The following is a 13,913-nucleotide window of genomic DNA, read 5'->3' on the forward strand; positions in this document are numbered from 1 at the left end:
ATGGTGTTTATGGTTCCGATACTGTAACAGCCAATTATGTGCAATTTTGGTTTCGTAGATTCCGTTCAGGAATTTTTGATGTTAAAGATGCACCTCGCACAGGTAGGCCGGTCGTCGAAAATGTCGATAAAATCGGAGAAATGATCGAAGTTGACCGGCATGTTAGCAGTCGTAACATCGCCCAGGAGCTAAAAATCGACCATAAAACAGTTTTAAACCATTTACACAAAGCTGAATTCAAAAAGAAGCAGAAGGATGTTTGGATGCCACACCAATTAACAGAAAAAAACATGATGGATCGAATTTCCATCTACGAAGCCTTGGCCAAACGGAATGAGATAGACTCATTTCTTAAACGGATGGTGACTGGAGATGAGAAATGGATCACATACGATAACCCTGTGCGAAAAGGATCGTGGTCAAAGAGCGGTGAAGCACCTCAAACGGTGGTCAAACTAGAACTAAGGTTTTGCTATGCATTTGGTGGGACTGGAAGGGGATTATTTATTATGAGTTGCTTCCATATGGCTAAACGCTAAATTCTGATCTCTAATGTCAACAACTGGACCGTTTGAAGATAGTGATTGACCAGAAACGGCCAGAATTGGCGAACAGGAGAGGTGTCGTGTTCCACCAGGACAACGCTAGGCCACACACATCTACAGTGACTCGCCAGAAACTTCGGGAGCTTGGTTGGGAAGTTTTAATGCATCCGCCATACAGTCCGGACTTGGCACCAAGCGATTATCATCTTTTTCTTGCATTGCAAAATTTCTTTAATGATAAAAAATTGGAATCTAGGGAGGATTGTGAAAATCGACTACTAGAGTTTTTTGCGAATAGAGACCAGGACTTCTATGAGAGAGGCATTTTGAAGTTACCTTTAAAATGGCAACAAATCATACAACAAAACGGTGCATATTTGACCCAAATCGGACAATCCGAAGCATGTTAAATAAAGTCCTGAAGTTCATATAAAAATAATGGATTTCTTTTTCCCCAAACTAATATATAATAAAAATATGGAAAAATAATCGCAAACTTAAACAAACACATTCGATTGCAAGCAGAGTTACCTAACTTGTTCTTAAGAAAGGTATGTTCGAAATGGATATAACGCGTTGATGACTCAGAAATGTTCAGTTGAAAAAAAAAGAAATTTTTTCATACGATATGTGACGGTGAGTGACAGATGGATTCATAACTACACTCCAAAGTCGAAGTGACAGTCAGCCGAGTGGATAGCAAAGTAAAACAAATGCAATATATTTTCAAAAAAAAATTGAGCTAATGATTAGTCTACCTGGAGAAAAGGGAAGCAATCTTTAATATTACCCTAATAATTATTATTGAGCTTAGACGACGAATTTATGAGTAGGAGAGCAAGATGAGTAAATATTTTTTTTTGATTTTTCTTAGCATGTAATAAAGGTATATGGTTATGCGCCATCTTGTGCTGGAAAAATATTTTATTTTTTATTTTTTTTATTTTTTCAATATTAATCCAAATGTGTGGCTGATTGCATTCGAGGAGCAAGGCTTTTCGAAGTTTGAAGTTTATCGCAAATCGCAAACTGAGCGAGCAAAAATTAATTGTCAAATTATCTTAACTAAGGTGCACTGCGTGAGAAAACTTGACTCATAAGGCCGTAATTAATATTGATATAATAATGATACGTTTTGTAGCCGTTAAACAGTACTTATGCCGTTATCCTGTTAAACTGTACTTATCTATAAATTGCCTCCTGACGATGATATACTCCATTGCCGTTTTCTAATCCCGTCCTGATTCTCTTTTGAAACTAATCGCAAAATCAATGAAATTAGAAAATTTCATCCCATCAGATTAGGCCACAATATGATAGCTACTTTAGATGAGATAGTAAGCATTCAATTGATTCCTTTCTTTAGGCTGAACAAAATCATCATAAATCGTGTCTTAAGGGCACAGCTAAGATTCAAGATTCATGATAATCTTCAGATAATCTTTCGATTAAAAGTATTATAGCCTTGGCAAAATCAATCTTAACCGCTTCTCTTTGATTAGGCGTTCAGTTTAAGTGAATTTCGAGATGAGCGCTTTATTGCTCTTAAATATTGTTGGGCAATAAATTGTGGCAATAAAACATAACTGTCATGTGTGTTTACAAATATTTCTCACCTTTTTTGGCTTTATTGCCATAATATTTAAAGAGTAAACATTTATTCTATCCGCAGTTATTTAAGATATGAGTTAAATAAGCTTGTGCAAACACATCTAATGAATATTTACTTCTGTTATTTATTTATGTGCTTTTTTTTTTTTTTTTTTTCTTTTTGTTTTTACTATATATGTCTAGAATCGTTGCTTACAGAATCGTTAATAAATAATTCCGATAACTGTAATATTATTATATACATTTGGTAAATATTTTTTAAACTTCTTCTTCTTCTTCTTCTTTTTATAAAGCATTACTTTAAAAGATTTATGTATGTTCTAAATGATCGGAATGACTTATCGTCATAAAAAAACTAACAAGCCTCACATTTTAAAGTAACTCGGATTCGTATGAATGGCCGGCCATAAGCTCGAAAGCAACTTAAGTCCTGAATTTTTTTTTTTGCGTTTTTTTTTTTGCTACGGAAATTTTAATTTAATGCATTACTGAAAAGATGGACCCTCGTCATCGTCTTTCCTCTCTCACACAAGATGCTTAGTATCGATCCTAAGTTTACCAATTAAAAAAGTACTCAATGTATGCATTGATGGAATCCTTAAAATGAAAATTTTCATGATTTTGAGTGAAAACGTGTCATAAAATCTATTTATTTATTTATTTATTTATTTTTTTTTTTTAACTGCTTTACTTAGACTATATTTCCATAATCAGTAGCACACATATACGTGCTTAAGTTGTGCTTGCTTTGTCAAAGTTATCAGCGAAATGTTAATGTTTCTGTTTAATTTTTAGTAAAACATTGTGCAAAGATTTTTTCATCCTCTAAGCAGTTCCGATGCATTAAAGCTGTCAGTCGCTTTGTAACACTTAGAAATATGCATCAACTTAAATCTTAAGAAGAAAGCGGTGTTTATATTATGGCCATGGTTTAATTTTAGCCATCGCCTTCGTCATCTATCGTTTGTTGTAAAACTCTTCTGCACAGCCTATATATAGCTTAGATGCCCTTAAAATGGTAACGATTAAAACAGAATATTAAAATTATTTTAGTGATCTGCGGTGCACTTACTCTTAAAATCACTCTTCAAAATAAGTGATGATAAGGAAATTGTTCAAAAAAGTGCTTCGATCAAACCATTTTTAATAGCGTTCATCCATGGACGTCATTGAAAACACAACAAAAGTATATCAAAAATTGCAATCTACAAGTTGAATACGAAAATTTAGATGGACAGACAAATGGATAGGCAGACAAGCTTAAATCGATGCACAAAGTGCTTCTCAATTGCTCGATATAATGAAGGGTGAATCTGTCTCTAATCAACAGTGTGAAAATAAATTCAAATTTAACTAGCAAAGACACCTATCATTTCTGTTATACAAAACTCTGTTAATGATTTAACATAGCTCGGTTAAATAATTACAATTGAGATATAGTTAAATTTGAAAGCCGTATACTCCTTCCATATTAAAAAAGGGGAAAACATTTTTGTGGACATTTCATGAATCTATGATACCTTTCAAACAAACTAAACAAATTCAAATTCTGCCTATTGGAGCTATTTTTAATGGTGTTTTGAAATTTGATATGTTAGCGAAAAATGGATACGGAAGAGCATCCAAATAGAATATATTGTACTATAGAAAACTTTTCATATACCTTAAGTAATAATCAAAACCTTTCTTAGCAGGACGCATTAGCCTTGATTTAGAAAAATTTTGAAATACCTCAACTAACATTCCGAATCTTCTTTAGTAGAGTAGATAGGCTTTTATTTAGGAAAGCTTTCATACATCTTAAGCAATATTCAGTAACACCTTTCTTAGCTGGATAGATAAGCTTTCATATACCTTAAGTAATATTCAAAATCCTTCTTTAGCAAGTATTTACGCTGTGCTATCGCTATTTAACTCTAAGAAAAAGATCGATAACAAAATTTAACAATTGTACTTTGAATGCTTAATCACTTTCTTTTATATCATTTCGTTTTTTCATGTTCAACAATTTTTTTCTGCTAAGTTTCTTTACTTCGTTCTAAAAAGGGTTGGCTCGGAGTTAATGCAGTCACGATAAGTTTGAATTTAACTAACAAAAACATCTAGCAAATCTCTTAACAGATCTCTATTAAATATGTAAAAGTAAAATATAAATGGATTTGGAAGCCTGTTCCAAACAAAATATATTTCTACGGACATTTCACGAATTTATCTGAAAATTGAAGCAAAACGGATATGGAAGAACAGCAGCTAGACTCTATTTAGTGCCTTCTAGTCACCTTTGAATCTATAATATATGAAAATACCTATAACGAATGAGAGAAAAAAAAAAAAAAAAAAAGTCAAACTTTTTTTTTCCCTATTTATTATTGGATTTCATTTATTGAGAGATAAAATTTCAAGACATAGTATAAAGAGATTCGCAAACAAAATTGAAAAATTTTGAAAATTTAATAATGAATTCGTGTAAAATTAATAAACATATGACTCCTGGGAAATTTCGCAATAACTTTAGCTTACGTCATATTGTCAATGATGACGCGTAAAAGAGTATATATATATTATTTGTTAAATGTAATTGATAAGAGTTGATTGTTGATAAGCATATGCCAGGAAAATAAAAATAGAACAAAAGTGAGAAACATGCATGAATGACAAATAAGGCATAAATTTATTAAATACCTTATAGCTTATTAGCTTATTAGCTTATTACATCTTTGGTCACGTACATCGTCGTGCACTATATAAATCATACAAATTTTTGTATATGTACAGTTGTAGTTGAATCTCTTATACTCACCCATCTTTCTTTTTTCAAATATTGAAAACAAATAAACAAATGTCAATTCATACAATGGACGGAGAGACACGATGCGTAAGTTAATTTATATTTAATACCAATCACGAATTTATGCAGTATTATGACGTCTCTGGATATTGCAAAACATTTGGACTAAATGAATAAACTTTTATTTGTTTTATACCTGGGGTGAGTGTGAAACAAAAACATCCGTTAAATACACAAAAATTCTTGTAATCTAATTATGTAAAACAGAAAACAAAAAAACAAAAAGACAATTTGTGTAAAAAAAAAGAATAGTACGCAAATTATACAAAGTATGGCAGAATTGCTAGACTGACTGAATGACTAAGCTTAATAGTCCGTCCGTCCATTATCATAGTAAAAGCGAAACGTTAAATGACATAAGTCTACATGTGTAAACATTGAATCATTTATGCATAATAAATTGAGCGTAAAGGAGCATTACTATGACTTAATATTTGTACGTAGCGCCAATGTATGGCACTTTACTTCACGTACGAACGATGAGGAAATATATTCATTTTTGTCCAAAAAGTTTTGAATCGCCCGGAAGGAACCTTCAAAGGCCCCTCACTGTCAAATTTTCAATAAATTTAACAATGTCCGTCTGTCCGTCTCTCCTTCTATGTAATATCAATTGTAAAAATTCTTCTGGTCACAAAAACATAGCTATCGGCTTTAAATTTGAAAGCACGTCCCGCACGTAGGTTGGTATTGAAAATGACACACGCCTATACGGTACTATGTAAGCTGAAAGCACCTCTATTCTCCAAGTGGTGTAAAAAGTTGTTTGTTTCCTCATTATTCGCAAACTACAACAGAGAAAACTATAAAAATTTAAACATGTATTGTATGGATGATGGAAAAATTGACCACGCCTACCCAATATTATAGTGTATCATAATTTAATTTTTTTTTTTTTGTTTTTTTTTGCGAAAACATTTCCAATGCACAAAAGCAAGCTTCAATACCTTCACAAAGTCTATACATTCTTGATCAATGTTAAATTTAAGAATGGACTTAAGTGTCTGTCCGTCTGTGTAGTATCTGTGGTAAACACTGCTCCGTTTGCAAAAATTAAAACATCGTATGTAAATTTGCAGAAAAAAATCGAAAATGACCAAAACCGGTCAAAGGACACGCCTAGATGTGTCCACACGTTTATGCAACAAAAACTGAGAACACATTTGCTTTCCGTATTTTTTGCTCCTCTTATCTGTCGTACAGCAAATTCAGCTTTTATTTAAAAAAATGAAAATAATCAGCCACGTCAAGCCAATATTATTGAGTTTGAAAATTGACTTTCTCCCCTTTTTTTACGATCCTTTAGGATAACGACAGCGGCAGATATAAAAGATTCGGTCGAAACCGAATATAGTTTTCTTACTTGCTTCTATTTGCAATACACTGTAATTACCACAAAGTACATGCCATCAAGTCTTTTTTTACACGGTATATACGTTCCTTAGAAACCGTGCAAGGAAATTTGTGTAAAAAAAACATATGCGAAATACGGTAAATTTGTGTTCATGTTCAACAACTATAAAAAATAGTGTAAAATGAAAAAAAAACCCTAAATATTTCCCTACATAACCATGCAAAAAAAAAATTAATAATGAAATTCAAAGCAAAAACAATTCCTTTTTATTGCACAAAAAAAAAAACGAAAAAAAAAGAAATAAAATGAAGGTACAGTGAAAATTCAATCGTTATGTAACACACACAAAAATTGAAATCAACTTCACAATCAATTGATACTGCGTGAAATAAACGCTGACTAGCGATATGCTTTGTTCAGGATGAAGAACAACAAGATGAAGGGAAACGTAATCATAAAATTCAGGTATTTCCCGTCATCGACCAAGTCATTAACATAAATGTGAGCATACTACACTCACTAACTTCTTATTCTCCAATTGTATTTTGCTGCTGTATACATAAGTTTCTACAAGATATTGTCAAAAAAAAATTTTGAATTAAAAGGAATTTTTTTTTTTTGGGATTTTTGCTGGAGTAAAAAATTCATATATAAAAAAAAAAAAAAACTTTTATTCTTATTGGTGAACAGTGTTATTTTAAAATTAAATACAAAAAAACCAAGAGTTGGCAGTACTGTCAATGGCCAGCAGGAAACTTCCAAGTTGGTATTAAACCTGGCTATTCCTTTCATTGATCTATTAATCATCTATTATTAAAATATTGATATAAGTCGTCGTGTAACAGTCTATATAGCAACCTTTCCAGTTAATGACTTGAAAATGGATAGACAATATCGTACCAATAATAAATAAATCCGTCCGTCTTGACACCATGCTGCTAATAAAAGGGATAAAATCGCCTTGAAATTTAGTAGAAATATTGGAAATTCTTGCACGTAGATCTTTATTAAGAGTGAAACGAACTGGCCAAAGGGCAGGCAGCGTATTAAATGCATGTTAGTGAACATGGTGAGATTCGCCCTCAGTCAAATATAATTTACTTATTTATTTTATTCATGAAAACACACGAAACCTTTATAAAGGAAGCTAAGGAAAGAATGTAACGGAAAATATTCGCTAAATTCATAATTTTACGATTAATTTAACTTTCCTTTACTTAACCGGTCGCTAATATTAGCCGAGGAACAATTTCTTCTTTTTTTTTTGTTTTTCATAGATTGAGATCAGCGTGTTCGCTATTCCCAAATCGTTTTTAAGAATTCTTAGAACTTCTCGGGCTCATTCACATAAGTAGATAAAAATAAATTATATTAAAAATTATTATACCCTACACCAGTTGTTGTACAAGGGTAAAATAAGTTTATTCGGATGTATGCAACATCCAGAACGACTTGAGTTCAACTCACCCTTTATTATATCGATTTAAGTTTGTCTGTACGTCTCTCTGTTTATTTGGATTATGTTAAAAAAACAAAACAACATGTTTTTCAAAATTCCCGCTACACTTTTTGGCACAATACACAACGTTAAATATCATATCGTATGGTTTGTAAATTTAAACTAAAAAATGGCTAATGGGGAAAGAAGACATTTGTATTTTGATTATGGTTCTTGAGATAAATCTTTTTTTTTTTTTCTTTTTTTTTTTAATCGTTACTGATTCATGTTTATATTTAAACATATTTTCATTTTTGTATCTTGGATTCATCATTATTAGATGTACTAATAAGTTTTCTTTTACCTAACAGATTCATTGTTTCCGAAATTTCAAGCATAGATAACTTTGACCTTGGCGTTTGTACGGTATAAGCTCAATTGTTCGAATTGATGCAGTTTAGTAGATCGGTAGCTTACAATAGCTGAAGATGTACGAAAATGAATCGATGACCATTTCATCTCCAAATCACAAAATTTCGACAGGCATTGGCAAGTTAACCTTTAGGAGATAGTGATGGTACAATTTTTCGTTTACTAAGCCTTGTGAAAGGTATTTTTGAAATAAAAATCTTCGTTTATCAAAAAATGCAGTCAATTTATTTGTACACGCAACAGATAAAATAAAAAAAAAAAAAACATTGTCTCTCATTAGCTGGATTTAAATGGAAAAGAAAGGAAAATTTATTCGTCATTAAAATCTGTTAAGCAGACGAACCGAAATGATTTATAAAACTGAGCTGAGCGTAGAAAATGCGTTGCACTTTCTCTAGCGTCATAGTTAGTAAAAATAATTGCAGGGATTAGGACAGTTTTAAGTTACCGCGTATAAGCGTTTTCACGTCCCTTCACTTTCGTATCATAATCATCAATCTTAGCCGCATCTCACTTGGTTTGATCAACAGAGTATAATTGACATTATTCGATAACTTTAAGTTACGAATTCGACTTTTTCATAGTTTAAATAAACTACATATTTTTGGTACAATATTTTGAATAGATTATATATAATGGGGTTCAAATGTTCAGCATGGTACCACGATAAAAATAATTGTGACCGTTGTTGTACTAATTACGTTCTATTTTAAAAATGCTCAATACAATGATATCTATGAGATGTTGCCATGTTGAATAAAAATGTGATTTCTGATCGAATGTCGGTATATATCGAATAAGTTATCTACCGCTAATCGGTATTAAAAATTTCAAGCTAAACCGAGTGCAATTGCTTCGCTGTTATTATCGGTTATTGAAGGAGAAAAATAAATACCCCACAATACTTCGCTTAATACAATTCGTACTCTCGAAAAAGCCAAAACAATGTACGAAATGCCGAAAAAATATCTTAAAAACTGCGAACTGTAGGTTGGACACAGGAAACAGACAGACGTCAGACAAGCCTAAATCGGTATAATAAAAGGCATATCTATCTCATACCCTTCTGAATGTCGCATACATTCCCACAAATTTTATACACCCAGTAAGTGCTGTTCTGTAAAGTATAAAATCTGTAAAAATGTTTTTTGTTTTTACACAATACATCAAAAATGATAATTCATTTGAATTGGTAACAATTACATGCCGAATAAACTTAACGGATTAATGATTGCAAGGAGATTTCATTTGCTTCATTTCATTTATGCTAAATTGTGTTCAATATGTTTTAAAAAAAATATATGTATGCAAAGAAATGATTTAATATTTCCAAAAGTCATAAATTTTTACATTTTCACTTTCCCTTTTTTTACAAAGCCGATGATATTATCTCAATCATAGAGATACAATAAACCACTTTCTAAATTTTACAAATGAGAAAAGAGTTAAGAGTTTATATATAAAGTTTAATAGTAAAGAAAAAAATATCTTTTCTTTTCTTTTTATGAATAAATTAAAAAGAATAAATATAAATGATTAAATAGATAACTTACATGAGCTACGTAAAAACCATCTGGATTACAGGTGGGTAACATATGTATTTCCGTAGCATTAAGTATTTGTTGCACTTCGGGCACTTTAGCATAATTAAGCACTAAATATTGAGCTAAATATAAAATTATTTCCCGACCTAAAGTCTCATCGCCATGTATATTAGCCGTAAACTTTACGAAAGGTCTTAATAACTCTCTTTCTTCCAAGTTATTGCTTGATCCTGTTAAGGCTAAAGCATACAAGGGCCGATCTTGCACCGATTTGCCGATTATATAGGTGCGCGCTAAATGAGGATATTGAGCTTGTAAACTTTTGAATAATGTGCCAATATCCTCGTTGCTATGATATTTAGGATTTGGCGAAATGAAAGATTCATCGTCCGGCATCGTTGTTGCGGGTGTTACAAAACTATTGCTTAATACACCCAATACAATGAATAATACACTTAACACTTTATAAGGCATTGGCTTAAACAAACTGCCACACTTTGCAATAAAAACATACGGTGAGAAAATCTTAGCCGCCTTTCGTATCATTTTTTGTCGCGTTTTTATTTTCTTTATGATCAAAAAAAAATATATATATACATATAGATATATTACAAAAGAAATATTTTTTCAAATTTTATTTATTTATATTTCTTTTCGTTCTTTATTTTCTATTTTATAAATTGATGACGTTGTTATTATGTTATTCTCTTTTAAGGTTGTTGTTGTTGTTTCATTTGATCTCTGTTGATTTAATGCACTAGTGCCATTGTATGTGTCCACGGCTTTCTATATTATTTGTTTTCAAAGCCATAATACTTTAGCTTCTTTGAACGCTAATAAATTTCCACAACAATTTGTATATGCATATACATATATATATATTTACGTATGCATATATATATATTTATATATATGTCATCAATAAAAATATTATTAAAAATTCAAAAAATAATATTTAGAACTTAAAGACGCACCAAAGACACACTTAACTCAACTTTCTTTTAGACTTGGCATAAAATTTGCACCACCGTTTCTTAAGACTTCAATGTTGTCAACTATTAAATTCGTGCATCTCTAATATACTGTAATTTTACAAGAAATTATGAAACTTATCGACGTGAAAATGAAAAACCTACCTAAAATATCCAAACCTACTACCTTTTTTGCAACCCAGCATAAAATATTAAAACAAGGCGAATGAAACATGAACAAAAAAAGTAAAATCAAAAAAAAACAGTCTAAGTGAAAATGTCAAGCTAAAACGGGCATGAGCTATCAAAAAGTAACCTCTAATAGCTGACGTATATAATTAAAATGTCCGTTTATATAGTAGTTTCCAATCTAAGGAAGAAAAATCATAATTTGAAGAAATCAATCCAAAGATTCCTCATCACTTAACTAAAATTTTTTTCTCTGGAGAACCGTTTTAAAACTTTGGTGCTAAATTACCTTAAGTGGAAGCCACCCCGTCGTGTGCTAACTTATTGTGCTTCATCTTAGGAGAAAAACATAATAAGACTCGATTGCTTTTTTAAACGTGAAAAATAAATATTGAACATATTGAAAGTAATAAATATAATATTATTTCTCATATTTTAAAAGGCAATCAAACCTTATCGTGTTTAAAGACGTTACTTTTACTGCTTTACCGACAGTAGCATTTTGGTTTGAAACGGTAACACTGTCATATTCATGTTATAATTGAAAAATTTCCCTTCAGCTGTCAGATAAAATTCTATGAAAATTTTCAGTTGTCATTCAGATGGAAAAAATATCTTTGCAAGTGTGATTTTGAACCGTCATTGGAAAATTGCGTTTTAGTTAAAACTTTATAAAAGAAAGAATTGAAATAATTTTTTTAATATCATAAAGAGCTTAGATGTGTGTTGATAGAAATTATACGCTAACCTCAGCTCCTTTGCAGAGCTTAAAAATTAAATAATATCCTCAGAGTTTCGTAGTTCTCAAGTTTCTGAAAATTAGAGGTCGTTGACAAGCGGAAAACAGAGCATATAATTAAAATAAATCATTGGAAACCTTTTTTACACAAAACGGAAAGGATTCAATAACTGCATACGACCATCATGCCTCAATCTCGAGCTTCTGCCGCTGCCGAGGTAGTTAATAATGCGGCTGGTCCTCAGCCTCTAGTAAAAATTGGTCATTATCTCTTGGGTGCCACGTTAGGAACAGGCACTTTTGGTAAGGTAAAGATTGGTGAACATCAGATGACTAAACATAAAGTGGCCGTGAAAATATTAAATCGACAAAAAATCAAAAGTTTGGATGTGGTTAGCAAAATTCGCCGTGAGATACAGAACTTGAAACTCTTCCGTCATCCCCATATTATTAAGTTATATCAGGTGATTTCCACACCCACTGACATTTTCATGATTATGGAGTATGTTAGCGGTGGTGAACTGTTCGACTATATTGTCAAGCATGGAAAATTGCAGGAGTACGAGGCACGTCGATTTTTCCAGCAGATTATTTCGGGTGTTGACTATTGTCACCGTCACATGATTGTGCATCGCGATCTGAAGCCCGAAAACTTATTGTTGGATCATAATCGTCACGTTAAAATAGCTGATTTTGGTTTATCTAATATGATGTTGGATGGTGAATTCTTGCGTACATCTTGCGGTTCTCCTAATTATGCCGCTCCGGAAGTTATTTCGGGTAAACTTTACGCTGGCCCTGAAGTGGATATTTGGTCTTGTGGAGTGATTTTATATGCTTTATTATGCGGTACATTGCCTTTTGATGATGAACATGTTCCCACATTGTTTAGGAAAATCAAGTCTGGCATTTTCCCTATACCGGAGTATCTGAATAAGCAGGTAGTGAATTTGGTTTGCCAAATGTTGCAAGTGGATCCTTTGAAGCGTGCCACCATAGAAGAGATCAAAAAGCACGAATGGTTTCAAAAAGATTTGCCTTCGTATCTATTTCCATCTTCTATAGAACAGGATTCTAACGTCATTGATACGTATGCCGTGGCAGAAGTATGTCAAAAGTTTGGTGTTAAAGAGCAAGAAGTGCACAATGCCTTACTAAGCGGAGATCCTCATGATCAATTAGCTATTGCTTATCATTTGATAATAGATAATAAACGTTTCGCTGATGAGGCTGCTAAAACGGAAATAAATAATTTCTTCGTTGCCGGTTCGCCGCCACCCGTCGCCCATTCGCCTAATGATCTTGGTCAAGATATAAGCGCAGGCGGCTCCAGTTCGGGTACATCGACCCCAGGGCGTACTTCTTTAATCGGTTCTTTAAAACCTCATCCAGAGCGCATCGCTCCTTTAAGGGAACGCCAATTGGCCATGTCAGTTCAAACGTCAGGTGGTGCTGCTTTTCCAGAAAAAGCGGCTCGTGGCACTCCTATCAAACGTGCCAAATGGCATTTGGGTATACGATCTCAAAGCAAGCCGAATGATATCATGTTGGAAGTTTACCGAGCAATGAAGGCCCTAGATTATGAATGGAAAATAATAAATCCATATCATGTCCGTGTACGTCGTCATAATCCAAAGAATGGCAAATATTCTAAAATGTCTCTTCAACTCTATCAAGTCGATGCTAAGAGTTATTTGTTGGATTTTAAATCTTTAACAAACGATGAGGTCGAGCAAGGTGATGACGTCATTTTAGAGAGTTTAACTCCACCCGCTCTAAGTAATACCGGTATAATGCCTACTCAACCAACGGGACATCATACCATGGAATTCTTTGAAATGTGCGCCGCTTTAATAATACAATTGGCCCGCTAATCATCTTGAATTCTTCTAAATAAAATACAAAACTTACAACACGTGACACTGGCTAACGTTCAGTAAATAGAAAAAAGTCTTCAAATTATATAGATATTGTTGTTGTTTTTGTGTTGAATTTCAATTCTGGTAATTTTGTAATATGTAAAAATATTTGTTTTTTTTTTCTTTTTATCATTGTTTCTCCAATTGTTTTTAAACGCGTAGTGAAAAATCAAAGAACATTTTTAATAGCTTTAAGAAATTCCTGTTAAAATATATATTAGAGAAAGATATATTAAAAACTATATAGATGTATACACACACATATATATATATATTAATATATATATATATTAATCAGGGTAATTATTCAAAAAAAAAAAAAT

At 32.1% G+C, this 13,913-nt stretch overlaps 2 protein-coding genes across 2 annotated transcripts in view; one reads left to right on the forward strand and one right to left on the reverse strand.

Moving 5' to 3' along the window:
• Positions 1–10,609, reverse strand: part of LOC119644672 (carboxypeptidase D) — a 42,719-nt gene extending 32,110 nt beyond the window's left edge. Inside the window, exon 1 of the mRNA XM_038044339.1 lies at positions 9,782–10,609. Within this exon, the coding sequence (XP_037900267.1) occupies positions 9,782–10,318 (537 nt within the window). The 5' untranslated portion in view covers positions 10,319–10,609. The remainder of the gene's footprint in view (positions 1–9,781) is intronic.
• Positions 10,610–11,519: 910 nt separating this feature from the next.
• LOC119643303 (5'-AMP-activated protein kinase catalytic subunit alpha-2) lies at positions 11,520–13,820 on the forward strand. Its single transcript, XM_038042649.1, has one exon. The coding sequence runs from the start codon at positions 11,857–11,859 to the stop codon at positions 13,543–13,545; it is 1,689 nt and encodes a 562-aa protein (XP_037898577.1). The 5' UTR covers positions 11,520–11,856; the 3' UTR covers positions 13,546–13,820.
• Positions 13,821–13,913: the final 93 nt, after the last annotated feature.

The sequence above is a fragment of the Glossina fuscipes genome, unplaced genomic scaffold (genome assembly GCF_014805625.2).
Source record: "Glossina fuscipes isolate IAEA_lab_2018 unplaced genomic scaffold, Yale_Gfus_2 0, whole genome shotgun sequence".
In the NCBI taxonomy this organism is placed as follows: domain Eukaryota; kingdom Metazoa; phylum Arthropoda; class Insecta; order Diptera; family Glossinidae; genus Glossina; species Glossina fuscipes.